Source organism: Gopherus evgoodei, chromosome 1 (assembly GCF_007399415.2).
Source record: "Gopherus evgoodei ecotype Sinaloan lineage chromosome 1, rGopEvg1_v1.p, whole genome shotgun sequence".
Classification (NCBI taxonomy): domain Eukaryota; kingdom Metazoa; phylum Chordata; order Testudines; family Testudinidae; genus Gopherus; species Gopherus evgoodei.
In genome coordinates this window covers 328,039,687-328,052,632 of record NC_044322.1, presented here as the reverse complement: position 1 = coordinate 328,052,632, position 12,946 = coordinate 328,039,687, and the positions used below count along the sequence as shown (strand labels likewise).

The following is a 12,946-nucleotide window of genomic DNA, read 5'->3' as shown; positions in this document are numbered from 1 at the left end:
CAATGCTACTCTAGCATGGCAGTGGGGAGTACAAGCCACTGGCTGCACAGAGATGGGAGATTATCCTGCAGCACCACCCACAGACACAGAGGCTACACCCAACCCTGACACAGTGCAAGCGCCGGGCTTGCCCCAGAAACACCACAGGGTCCTGCCCCTCCGCACCAGGTGTGGGTAGACAGGCTCAGCCTGGCAGGATCCAAGTGTGGGGGCTTCCAGGTGTGGGGGAGAAGGTTCTGTATGGGGCAATCGATGCAGGCAGCTCAGTAGGGTTGCCAACTCTCCCAGATTGACCAGGAGCCTCCCACAATCAGAATCGAACTCCTGGTGGTTACTGAAACCAATCTGGGAGATTTTAACAGGCCACTAAAAATCCAATCCTAAACACAGCGGGATTAAGGCAGGCTTCTTACCTGCCCTGGCTCTGCATGGCTCCCAGAAGCAACCAGCATGTCCCTCTGCCTTTTAGACACAAAGGTGGCCAGGGGGTCTCTGTGTGCTGCCTCCACCCTGAGTGCCAACTCCGCAGATCCCATTGGCCAGGAACCACAGTCAATGGGAGCTGCGGGGGCGGTGCCTGCAGGCAGGGGCAGCACACAGAGCCCTCTAGCCACCCCTGACTCTATGTGCCGGACATGCCAGTCGTTTCCAGAAGCTGCCTGAGGTAAGCGTCGCCGAGACAGAGCCTGCACCTCTCACCCCCTCCTGCACCCCAACCCCCTGCCCACTCCTAAGCCCCGTCCCACATCCAAACTCCTTCCCAGAGCCCACACCCCGTCCTGCACCCCAACACTCTGCCCCAGGCTCAGCCTGGAGTCCCCTCCCACATGCCATACCCCTCAGCCCCAGGCCAGAGCCCACACTCCCTTCCGCACCCACCCCCCTGCCCAGTGAAAGGGAGTGTGGGTGGGGGACAGCGAGTGATGTGATGAAGTGAGTGGGTGGCGGGGCCTTGGAGAAGGAATGGGGCAGGGCCATGGCCTCAGGGAAGGGGCATGGCAGAGGGCAGGGTAAGGATGTTTGGGTTTGTGCAATTAAACAGTTGGCAATACTCCAGATCCATGGGGGACCTGGGTGCAGGGAGGAGCTAGATGCACACGGGCTGATTGTGGGGTTCTGGGCACAGGAGCAATGGAATGCTGCACGGGGTCCAGATGAAGGTGGTTGGGGCTCATCGGGGGAATGCATGTGGGGAGATTGGGCTCAGCATATAGGGGCCTAGGTGTGCGGGTTTGTAGCTCGTCAGGAAAGGTCTGGGTGCAGAAGGGATCCAGATGCAGAGGGTGAGGCATGGCAGGGTGGGAGTTTGGATGCGGGGAGTTCTGGGGAAGGTGAGGCTTGGTAGGTGGGCCTGGGCATGGGGGGTCCAGATGCACAGGGGTTGGGTGGATGGGGAAGTAACTCCCCATCCTCAGTGACCCCTCCTCCCATGGCTTAGGAGCGATGGGGGCAGGAAGGGGGAAGAGCTTCCTGCAGCCAGGGATGGTTTCTGGGGGTGGGTCTGCCCCAACCCCATCACTCCTTGCAGGGGAAGAGTAAGTCTTGTCCTCCCCAGCCCAGCTGGGACTAGCAGTTAAGCCCAGTACAGGGTAGGAGCCACCAGTTGGGGCGTCCCCCTCCTCTTCCCGCCGCAGTGATTTATGTCTCTGCCAGCTGTTCTGGGTGCCTGAAATGATGCGCCCATGCTGCTGAAAAGGGGCGCGTGACCACCCTTGCAGTTTCCATTTGCTTCCCTGTCAGAAAGTCATTTTTCTGCAGGAAATTAAAGAAATCTGTGGGGGACATAAATTCTGCATGCACACAGTGGTGCAGAATTCCCCCACGAGTACTATTTAAACTCTTCTCTTCCCTCTGTCAGTAGTCAAAGTAGATCAGTGGAACAGTTTTGAAACTGCTTGACCTGCAGATAGATGATTGTCTTGATTTAGGGCAAAAGAAGGGCAGAAAAATGGGTACCTCCATTCTGCATTTCCATGCCTTTAAAAAAAAAAGTGTTTTGAATTTACTGGCTCTCAGACATTGAAACACCAGAAATAAAAGATAAGCCATTTTGTGTGTATTTCCTGTTTCTTTCAATAATGTGAAGCTAAATGTTATGTTAGAAACCGAAATAAAAGAATACAATCTTAGTGAATTCTTTTATTTTATTCCGGTGGGCTTTTACTCTAAATATGTGAAATAAGTGCTACAGAAGACTTGTATCTTTAATAATCATTTTATGTGTATTTGTTAGTGAAACAAGTGTCAAGTTATAACAAGATATATGTGTTACTTGATTTCTAAGCTACAAAATTAGCATGTACATTAAAATGATACTTTGTGCTACCTGTATACATGATTTTCCTAAACATTTTCATAACAGTGATTTAGCCCCAAAGATCCTTAATTCTCAAAGGTATTTTCCTCTTAAGTTTCAGGTACATTGTACTAACTCCAGCTCAACATTTTTTGTCTAGGATACATTCATGTACATCATTTGCTTCCATGTATCACACTATCCAGTCATTCAAGGGTTGCCATATTTGGGTCCACTAAAAACTGAATTAAGCATCATCGTTAACAAGTTTCTCCTGCTCTGTTCAGTCTGGATCTGCCAAGCTAAGATTTTGCCGGCTTTTGGAGACAGCAGAGCTAAGATGAAGGGAGAAAGGTTTACTTGTCTATTTGTAGTGCTGCTCTTGGATCTGCCTCTAGTTACAATAATTTTACATTGCCTTATGTTTTCAAAGTACAAGATAAATAAGTTATCCCCATTTTATATACACACAAACAGGAATAGAGGAAGTAAGTGGGTTGCACGGGACACAGTTTAAGTCTCTCAATTGACGAGATATGGGACACAGTCAGGCAGCTTGGAGTTCTAATCATGGTGTTACCACTCCCTCAGCTTGTAGCTTCTGGCAAGACACTTAAATCTCTCCGAGCTTCAAATTTTGCGACCTGAACAATGGGAACAGTGATACTTATTTATATCATGGTACAGGGAATACAAGGCATAAACAATATTTGTAAAATAGTTTTAAATTCTTGGATGAGATATGCTGTATATGTTAAGTAGTATTAAGGCAACAGAGTGTAGCATTTTGGAATAGAATTGATGAGTTCTGGCTCCTAGTTCTTTTCACTCCTGGGGGAATTCTGTGCCACTGCACATGTGCATAATTAATTAGCCATGCATATTTTTAACTTTTTGTGCAGAAAAAAAGCTTCTGCTGAAAAGTTGCTGCAGTTCCACATTTTTCCCACCAGAGGGCGCTGTAGTGTCAGAACACAACAGCACCTCACAGCAGAAAATAACTTCTGCAGTGTTGCCTTTTGCCCACCAGAGGGCACTTTGGCAATAGAACACAGCAGCAGCTCCCAGCAAGCTAGGGAAGAGAGCGAGCCTTTGTTGTTTTGGTTCACCTTATTGATAATTTGAAACCAATACCTTAAATTGGATTTTCCTTTCAACTAAGGCTGGTGGTTTATTTTTAGGCTGATTGCTATTGTTGCATCACACTTTTAGCATTTACACTTCCAATATATTTTTGTGTAGACAAAGTTATAACAAAAAATGTCATCATTTTATTGTATATTATAATAGTAGGCTTTCTAATACATATCAACCTTAGAAACAATCTTCTGACATTACCTGCAAAGTAATCCTACTGAAAAAATATACTTGAAAATCTACTTAATTTGATCAAGTGCTCAAGAACATTATTTATATTAAAAATACTACAATCTTCATGTCATTCAAGCATTGGCTATAGAATATTACAATTTAATGAAGGCAGGTCAAAAGTAGAACTTGTTGGGAATTTTTCAACAAAATGTTTTTTCATCAGAAAATGCTGATCATTTGAAACGAACACTTTGCAGGAAAGGGTTGGTTTAGACAAATTCAAAATTTTTTAGAAATGATAAAATTAGTTTTGAAATGGTCAAAACGTCCCATTTTGACTTTTTGTATTAAAAAATAAGTTCAATTTTTCAATTTAAAACAAATTTTGTTTAGAAATTTAAATTAATATATAGTTTAAAAAAATCAAATTGAAATGTTTCGATTGACCTGATTTGAATGTTCTGGTTCATGAGAATTTGAGATGTTGACATTTCATCCCAATTTGGGACAGTAAAAGTTTTCAAAATCTCAAAAACTCTCTCAGAAGGGGAAAACCTTTTCCTGCCCATCTCAAGTCAAAAGTCAGTATGAGCTAGAAAATCCAAAATAGGAATAGCCATGTAAGACCCATCTTAACAGAATACTACTACAGTTTAAAGTTGTGATATTCAGATTGTTTAGGACATAAGTACTGTTATGTGATAGATCCCCATATTGGCCCCAATCTTGCAAACACATGCATATGCTTACATTTTAAGCATGCGAGTAATCACTTTAAGTAAAATTTTCAAAAGCATCTAAAGTCACATAGAAATCTCAGGCGCCTAACTAACTTATGAGTAGAGCTAGTCAGAAATTTTCAGTAAAGGCTGAGTCACTGGACCAAAATGTTTTGTTAAATCTATGCAGATTTGACAAAACTTCTATAGAACACAGTTGGAGCCGGATCTCTGGGGGCTGTTAGGCTCCTTTCTCCTTAGCAGAAACCAAACTTGCTGAGGCTCCCATGGCTGGTTAGGCTTCAAAAAGGCTGGCTGTCAGAGCTGGCTAGGCTCATCCTTCTGTGGCTCATCTTAGGTGGTTTTGATAACTTTACCTTTGACTTGAGCAAGTTAAGCATGTAAGTATGTGTGTTTTAAGGATGAAGATCATGTATAAAATATTTACCATGTATTTCAATCAAAGTGACAGGAATGGACTTGGTAGAGATAAGTAAAAAGACACTGTTTTATATTAGAACCTGGAATTAATACTCTGATTTCATTGTGCTAGAAGCATTAGTTCTGAACAGGGGTCAGCAACCTCTGGCATGCAGCTCGTCAGGGTAAGCACCTTGGCGGGCCAGGCCAGTTTGTTTACCTGTCGCGTCGGCAGCTTCGGCTGATCGCGGCTCCCACTGGCCGCGGTTCGCCGTCCCCGGCCAACGAGGGTGGCAGGAAGCCGCGGCCAGCACATCCCTCGCCCGTGGTGCTTTTTGCCACCCCCATTGGCGAGTGCGTGCCAGAGGTTGCTGACCCCTGGTTTTGAAGCTGAGAACTGAACTATGTCACCAGATAAACAAGTAAGCTATTCACATTCATTTTTCAAAAATATTCTCCCTGTTCATGTTACTTTATCGTGATAAAATACTAATATTCCTATATACAGTCTCTCCATTGCTTGAAACTGCTGCCCAGCTATTTGGTCCCTAGTCTGTAGCGGTGCATGGGATTCTTCCGTCCTAAGTGCAGGACTCTGCACTTGTCCTTGCTGAATCTCATCAGATTTCTTTTGGCCCAATCCTCTAATTTGTCTAGGTCCCTCTGTATCCTATCCCTACCCTCCAGCGTATCTTCCACTCCTCCCAGTTCAGTGCCATCTGCAAACTTGTTGAGGGTGCAGTCCACGCCATCCTCTAGATCATCAATGAAGATAGTGAACAAAACCGGCCCCAGGACTGACCCTTGGGGCACTCTGCTTGATACCGTCTGCCAACTAGACATAGAGCCATTGATCACTACCGCTTGAGTCTGATAATCTAGCCAGCTTTCTAGCCACCTGATAGTCCATTCATCCAGCCCATACTTCTTTAACTTCCTGGAAAGAATAGTACGGGAGACTGTATCAAAAGCTTTGCTAAAGTCAAGAAATAACACCTCCACTGCTTTCCACAGAGCCAGTTATCTCGTCATAGAAGGCAATTAGATTAGTCAGGCATGACTTGCCCTTGGTGAATCCATGATGACTGTTCTTGATCACTTTCCTCTCATGCGCACTTTTGCAGACACACAGCAAGCGCTCTCAGCTTGAAAATGTTGCCTTTTTAAACAAAAATATTTAATTAAAAAGTCATAAAACAATTGTGAATGGCTCTTGCTGTGGCCATATCTTGATAATCTCTTTGTTCATTGATTTAAAAGAAAACAACCAAAAGTGACAACACACTTTTTCCTTCTGTCATGATGAAATGTGTTAAATGATAGAGCCCAAAGGTAGTCAAGTGACCTCAGCTTCCAGAAACTCAGTCCCTTACTACAAAGAGAAAAAACAAAAGCGCAATTATTAATGAAGCTACACAGCAGAATCCCAAAAATCCAGATTACATTTTACTGTCTATAGGGCTGTTCAGATGTTCTCAACCACTTCCACGAACAACTATAGGTTTTGTTTGTTTGTTTGTTTGTTTTTTTTGGGGGGAAGAGGGTAAGAGAGTGTTTGCATCCCCATTTTTAATTTTGTTTGTCTAAACTTGTTCCCTTTCCCCTCCCTTCCAAAACAAAAAGTTATTTAGTAGAGAGTGTTTAAAGTATATAGCCAACTGATTGACTACAGTTCTGGTTCCATATTAAAAGTATTCAGGAGACCAAATAACCAAGCTCAGCCAGTTTACTGCCTAAAGCAAGATTGTATAATATGCAAAAGAGACATTTCAGGAAGCAATTTTTATCTCACAGCATATTCACCGTGACCAGTAAGTGCACTTCAAAAGATATTTCCCCAAAACTACTTTTATGTCATGGCTTTTATAAGTTAAAGCACTTTATATGTTACCTAAGATCCAACCCACCAGTTCATACCAGTTTCGTAACTTGTTGTTCTGTACCTTTCCTTATCTCTGGTTTACCACATTCCAGGTACCAACAGGTGGGAAGGCTCTTCCTAAGTTTGTACCCAAGACAAATATTTATGTATCTTGCTTTTGGCAGGTTTTATATTCACTACTGCCAAAAGCTACATTTTGCTTTGCAGATGATTGTGGGCTCTCTCTGTCTTGACATAAATAAGCAAAAGCATTAACATAACCGCCCACTTGCTGGTTAAAACACGCTATTATGGTGTGCCCTATCCCTAACATATATATGTATGTATTGGCTAAGAGGAAGCTTTCTGGATCCAGAAATTTTAAAACATATTTACCTGCTAAAAGTCAGAGTCCTGTACCAACCCAGACCCTGATTCTGCAATTACTTATATATGTGCTTAACTCTGAGTACATGAGTAGACTCTATGAAGTTTAATGGGACTACTCATGTGAGAATAGGTGAACAGGTGAATAAGAGATAGAAGGCTCTGAGCCACATTCTGAAAAAGATTAACAGATTCAGAGCCTGTGTGTCTCTTCATTGTTCACCGAATATACAATATTTTGATACAAAAACTAATTTTCAATGTGAGTGCTTAACATTAAGTACTTGAAGTGACTTCATTCCATGTTTCATGCAGCCACTGTGGTACTGAATTCAGCGCTTTCTTACTTCAATGATGCAAACACCAGAAAGACAGATCTCACCAGCATTTAAGGTCTTGATCTTGCTCTCGTTCAAGTGAATGGAAAAACCCCCATTGACTTTAATGGTACACAACTGAACCCTTAGTAAGTTAATAGCCTTTTCGGAAACATGCTAACTGTACCAAGAAGCGGAACTACAGATTACTTACCTGAACATCGAAGCATTTTCCATTCCTGTTGAAGTTGGTCTCTTAATCGTTTTATTTCAAGTACATTTTCTTGGGAAGCAGGTGCGTAGGCTCCAAAGTCAGGTGTAGAAACACCCGATAAGGCTTTGGCCACACTTTGCACTAGTTTTATTTCTGTGTCCTATTTTTAAAAAAATAATATTGTGGTGAAGCAAACTGCTATTTGTTTCAACAACAAAATGCAATATTGTAATGAAGTTGACAGTATCAGTAGTAACAATGAGTAACTTTCAGTTTTCAAGTCTGAAAGTACTACCAATGGAGGAACTGAAGCAGATAATGAAGGAATTCATACTGTGAACTCCTAAAAAACTAATTTATCTCAAATACAAATGACCTCTCAGTTACTCCTTTATGAGACAAAAGAAATAGCACAGAATTAAAGATGGAAAAAATGGAGAAATATAGGTCTTATTTACTTCATAAATCACTGTATTTTCCATCTGATAAACAGTGATTTATTTTGCTTTGACCAGTCATGACATTATAAAAAATTTCTGGAATCTTTTAACAGTTTAAATCAATGTTGTAAAGTCATTGAAAGCATTTTCTGTGTTCATGATTAATGGTGAAGAGCATGCCAATTATTTTCATTCTTCAATAATGTTACTGAATGTAATTGAAAAGGGATAACATGGATTTTAGTTCTTCTAAGTCAAGCACACTATATCAAATCTACACATTTTTATTATAGGAACTACCTGCTAAGTGTTAACATAAATCTGTTTGTTTCAGTCATTCATTAGAGGCTCATATGTCCATCTAAATTCCTCTTTCATCTCTCAGCCTACCCTTCAGACTCTCAATAATCGTTCCCAGCTGCATGCTCCTAATCAGTGTGCACAAATATACTATGTTTCAGTATACTGTATATCAATGTACAGATTATTTTAGTTCACAAAGTTTAAATATCATAGCACAGTAAATTCAAAGAAAATTCTCGAGAAATGTAGAGTAAAGTATGGTAAGATCACTTAATAGACATCTTGAGAAATAGCATGTCCCTAACTGGGGCCGTTTCCAAGAAAGAGATTCCATTTTATGTATTTCACTACATTAAAACAATAAATAAATGGTACATTTACCCCACGTAAGTACTTGTCAGTAAGTCTGTAAATGGATTCATGGTAACTTACATTTTCCACTTTTTCTTTTTGTTCACTTTGCTTCTTTCCTGCTATATAATTCTGCTACTATTTTGTACTTATAATAGCACCTACTATGCAATTATCTTAAAAAGAGTTAAAGTGCATAACACCTTTGTGGTAAATAAAGCAGTATTATTCCAGTAAGAGCCACCGTTGTAAAGGTATCTGGATGCTTACAGACCAGGTGCCTAGCAAGATTTTCAAAAATAGAACCCTCAATGATTTCAATGCACAAAGGATTTTGAAAATTCCAGCAGGCACCTATCTGCATCTTTAGGCATCTAACTACCTTTACAAATCTGATCTTTAGTGACTTGGACTAGGCCACACACATGCTCCTACCATTATACAGCCTTCTTTTAGATTGGTTGGGTTTTTTTTAATATTGCTATGTTTTGTTTTTGTTATTTTAAAGGGAATTGGCCAAATAAAATTGAATATCTCCCAGCACAATGTATTCTGGTGAGGCTCTGATAATGAGGATGCTGACAGCCTACTGTTACTTCTACTCAAGACAATGGTGCTTAATAGAATAGTTTCTCTTTGTCATCTAAAAGGATTTTAGGATAATCAAGATGAGCACCACTTCTTACCTGTATTACCACAAGAATTTGAGACTCGGCTAATCCTTGCAGTAAACAAGTAAGCAGAGAAATCCCATTTACACCAAGGCTCCTGTTTGGTCCAATGACTATTATCACTAAGTCAGGTTGATAGCTATATGCTACAGGAAGAATGAATCCAAGTACAGCACAAAAGAAATTGTTTCTTTCAGCATCCTTCAACAAGAAACAGAAAACAGTTTAACATTTATGTGAGACTCCAAAAATCCCTGTATGTAACTAAAAACAGATTTTATAAAAAAAAACAAAAAACAAAACACAGAAATAAAGGGGAAGAACCAGAAAAAACTTCTAGAATAGATCACTGTTGAAAACAAGATACTTGTCTGATCCCATGTAGTGTTCCTATTTTCATATGAATCATTCATTGTATTAATTACGCAGCATGTATTATTCATCTCCCCTTTCATTACAATTCCCCCCCTCTAGGCCTAGTGTCAGAGGCTATTTTAACCTTCTTCAAGCTGTCACAACTTTGGTGCCTAAGATGCACTGTTCACAAATGGAGAAAAAAGATAAAAGGGAAGATCTTTAAAAGCCCAATGGTAGTTAGATGTCTAACTCCCATTTGCATCTTTGAAATCCCCCCCCCAATTTCATTAGTAAAAACTTGAATCAAACTGATAATCTAGACACTACTGTCAGTTTTACGAACTAGTAAATATACTTGATTCTATCCTAACTTAGTTAAAAAAGAAAAAAAAATGTCCTTTTTCTTATTTGGTTTCCAGAATTTTTTAATGTACCTCTTTCCAGTTCAGAGAAATATAGTATTTGGAGTTAGTCTTTTCAGTTTGTTGTTTCTGACAAATGTTCATCAAAAGTATTTTTCTGTAGATAAAAAATACATTTTGCTATTTCATCAACAACGTCTAATGAGATAATAAAGACTACTACTAAAATTAGTGAAAGTGGATATTAAAAATTATTCTTTGGATGATATTCGTGGCTCCTTATATAAATTTATCTCAGCAGCAAACACTTCTGAATCATTGTAGTCCCTTGTTTAAATTATGAAAAGTAAGATTAAAAAAGTTCAATAACAGTTAAAACTGAAATCTCAAAGTAAATTTTTTGTATTAAAGTTTCTAAGAAAATAAATAATCAAGCCACTTTTAGTGGAAAGAGGATCTGGAGAAGAAGGATATTGATATGTAAAGTTGGCCTTCAATAAAGGATTGTCCATTTGACTCTTCTTCCCCCCACCCCACATATGATTAGCAAGCACATTTTCATAGCATGCAATAAAGAAATAACTACTTTCACAGTAGCAAAACTGGGAGACTATGTCAGGTTGGGAAAGATGCTTAAGGAAATGAAGGCTCAGATGATCTTCAGTGGGATTCTGCCTATCACTAGAGGAGGAGAACGAAGGCGAGATAAGATTATGATGATCAACAGATGGCTCAGGCAGGGTGCTATAAGTGGGACTTTGGGATGTTTGACCACTGGGAGGCATTCATGGACAGAGGACTGTTCTCATGGGATGGACTCCACCGGAGTAGGGAGGAAAATAGACTTCTAGGATGGAGGTTGGCACAACTCATTAAAAGAACTTTAAACCAGGAACTTAGGGGAGATGCGCATGTAATTTCCACACTTGATTTTAACATTGAGAGGGAGAAAAATAAAATAAGAAAGGATACAGGAATGGAAAAAGGAACAGCAGTGGGTACGACAATGTACATTAACAGGAAGAACAACGCTGATACAAGTCAGATAGGTGATACTAGTAGTAGAATGACCATACTCAATCGGGCAAGGAATGCGGGGGAAGCCAAGCAACAACAATTAAGATGTTTGTAAACCAATGCAGGGAGCCCAGGTAACAAAATGGAGGAACTAGAACTATTGGTGCAGGAAGTGAAATCAGATATTATAGGGATAACAGAAACATGGTGGAATTGTAGGCATGACTGGAGTACAGGTATTGAAGAGTATGTGCTGTTCAGGAAACACAAATAAAGGCAAAGGTGATGGAGTAGCATTGTATATTAAATAAGACAGACTGTAAAGACATTAGAAGTGATGGAATGGATAAGATAGAGTCTGTTTGTGCCAAAATCACTTCGGGGAAGAAAGCTTTTAGAAGTTCCCCTGGGTTAGTGCTTGGGGTGTACTACAGATCACCAGGATATAATTTGGATATGGCTAGAGACCTCTTTAATGAAATAAATAGTACTGGAAATTGTGTGGTTATAAGATGCTTTAACTTCCCACATACAGATTGGAGGACAAGTACTACCAATAAAGCCAGATTTTCCTGGATGTGATAGTTCACTGATTTCTTCACCAACTAGTTGCTGAAGCAACAAGAGGTGATGCCATTTTAGACCTGATATTGTGAGTAGTAAGGACCTCATAGAAGAGCTGGTTGTAGCGAACAACCTTGGTTTGAATGATCATGAGCTAATTCTGTTTAAATGCAAGGATAAACAAAAATAGATCTGCAACAAGGGCCCTTGATTTCAAGAACTAATTTTAAACAATTAAGGTGAGAGTGTGTTAAGGAAGTGGACTGAAGAACTCAAGGATTTGAAGGTGAAGGAGGCTTGGAATTACTTTAAGTCATAGTTGCAGAAACTATCTGAAGCCTGCATCCCTAGCAAGGAGAAAACATTTATAGGGAAGAGTGGGAGACCAAGCTGGATGAGCAAGCATCTCAAACAGGTGATTAAGAGAAAGCGGAAAAGCCTACAAGGAATGGAAGAGGGTGGGGATCAGCAAGGAAAGCCAACCTCTTGGGAGGTAGGAAAGTGTAGGGATAAAGTGAGAACTCCCAAAAGCCAAGCAAGCAGAGTTGGACCTTGTAAAGAAAATTAAAACCAACAGTAAAAAGTTCTATAGCCATATAAATAAGAAGAAAAGAAGGAAAGTAGAAGTGAGACCGCTAAACACGGAGGATGGGGTAGAGATTAAAGATTATCTAGCCCTAGCCTAACAGCTAAACAAATACTTTGCCTGAGTTTTTAATAAGGGTAATGAAGAGCTTAGGGGTTGTGGCAGGGTGGCTAATGGCAATGAGGATATGGAAGTAGAAATTACCACATCTGAGGTGGATGTCAAAACTCATACATTTTAATAGGACTAAATTGAGGAGCCTGGATAATCTCCATCCAAGAACATCAAAGGAGCTGGCACATGAAATTGCAAGTCTAATAACAAAGATTTTGAATGAATCTGTAAACTTGGGGGTTGTACCCTATGACTACAGAATTGCTAATATAGTTCCTATTTTTAAGAATGGGGAAAAAGGTGATCCAGGACACTACAGTCCTGTTAGTTTGACCTTAAGTGTATGCAAGATCTTTGGAAAAAATTTTGAAAGAGAAAGTAGTTAAGGACACAAGTGAATGGTAATTAGGATAAACTACATTATGGTTTTACAAAAGATGGATTGTGCCAGACCAACCAAATCTCCTTCTTTGAAAAGATAACTGATTTTTTAGACAAAGGAAATGCAGTAGATCTAATCTACCTGGATTTCAGTAAGGCATCTGATACAGTTCCATGTGGGAAATTATTAGTTAAATTGGAGAAGATGGGGATTCATATGAGCATTGAAAGGTGAAAGAAACTGATTTAAGGAGGGACTACAATGATTCATACTG

At 40.2% G+C, this 12,946-nt stretch overlaps 1 protein-coding gene across 6 annotated transcripts in view; it reads right to left on the bottom strand.

The window, feature by feature from the left end:
• Nucleotides 1–5,788: 5,788 nt before the first annotated feature.
• The window catches only part of HDAC10 (histone deacetylase 10), a 36,982-nt gene continuing 29,824 nt past the window's right edge, over nt 5,789–12,946 (bottom strand). For all 6 annotated transcript variants that reach the window (XM_030549194.1, XM_030549200.1, XM_030549197.1 and 3 more), the window contains 4 exons: nt 10,082–10,166; nt 9,306–9,491; nt 7,526–7,685; nt 5,789–6,118 (listed from right to left, as the gene is read on the bottom strand). In XM_030549194.1, coding sequence (XP_030405054.1) covers nt 6,108–6,118; nt 7,526–7,685; nt 9,306–9,491; nt 10,082–10,166 — 442 coding nt within the window. In that variant the 3' untranslated portion in view covers nt 5,789–6,107. The remainder of the gene's footprint in view (nt 6,119–7,525; nt 7,686–9,305; nt 9,492–10,081; nt 10,167–12,946) is intronic.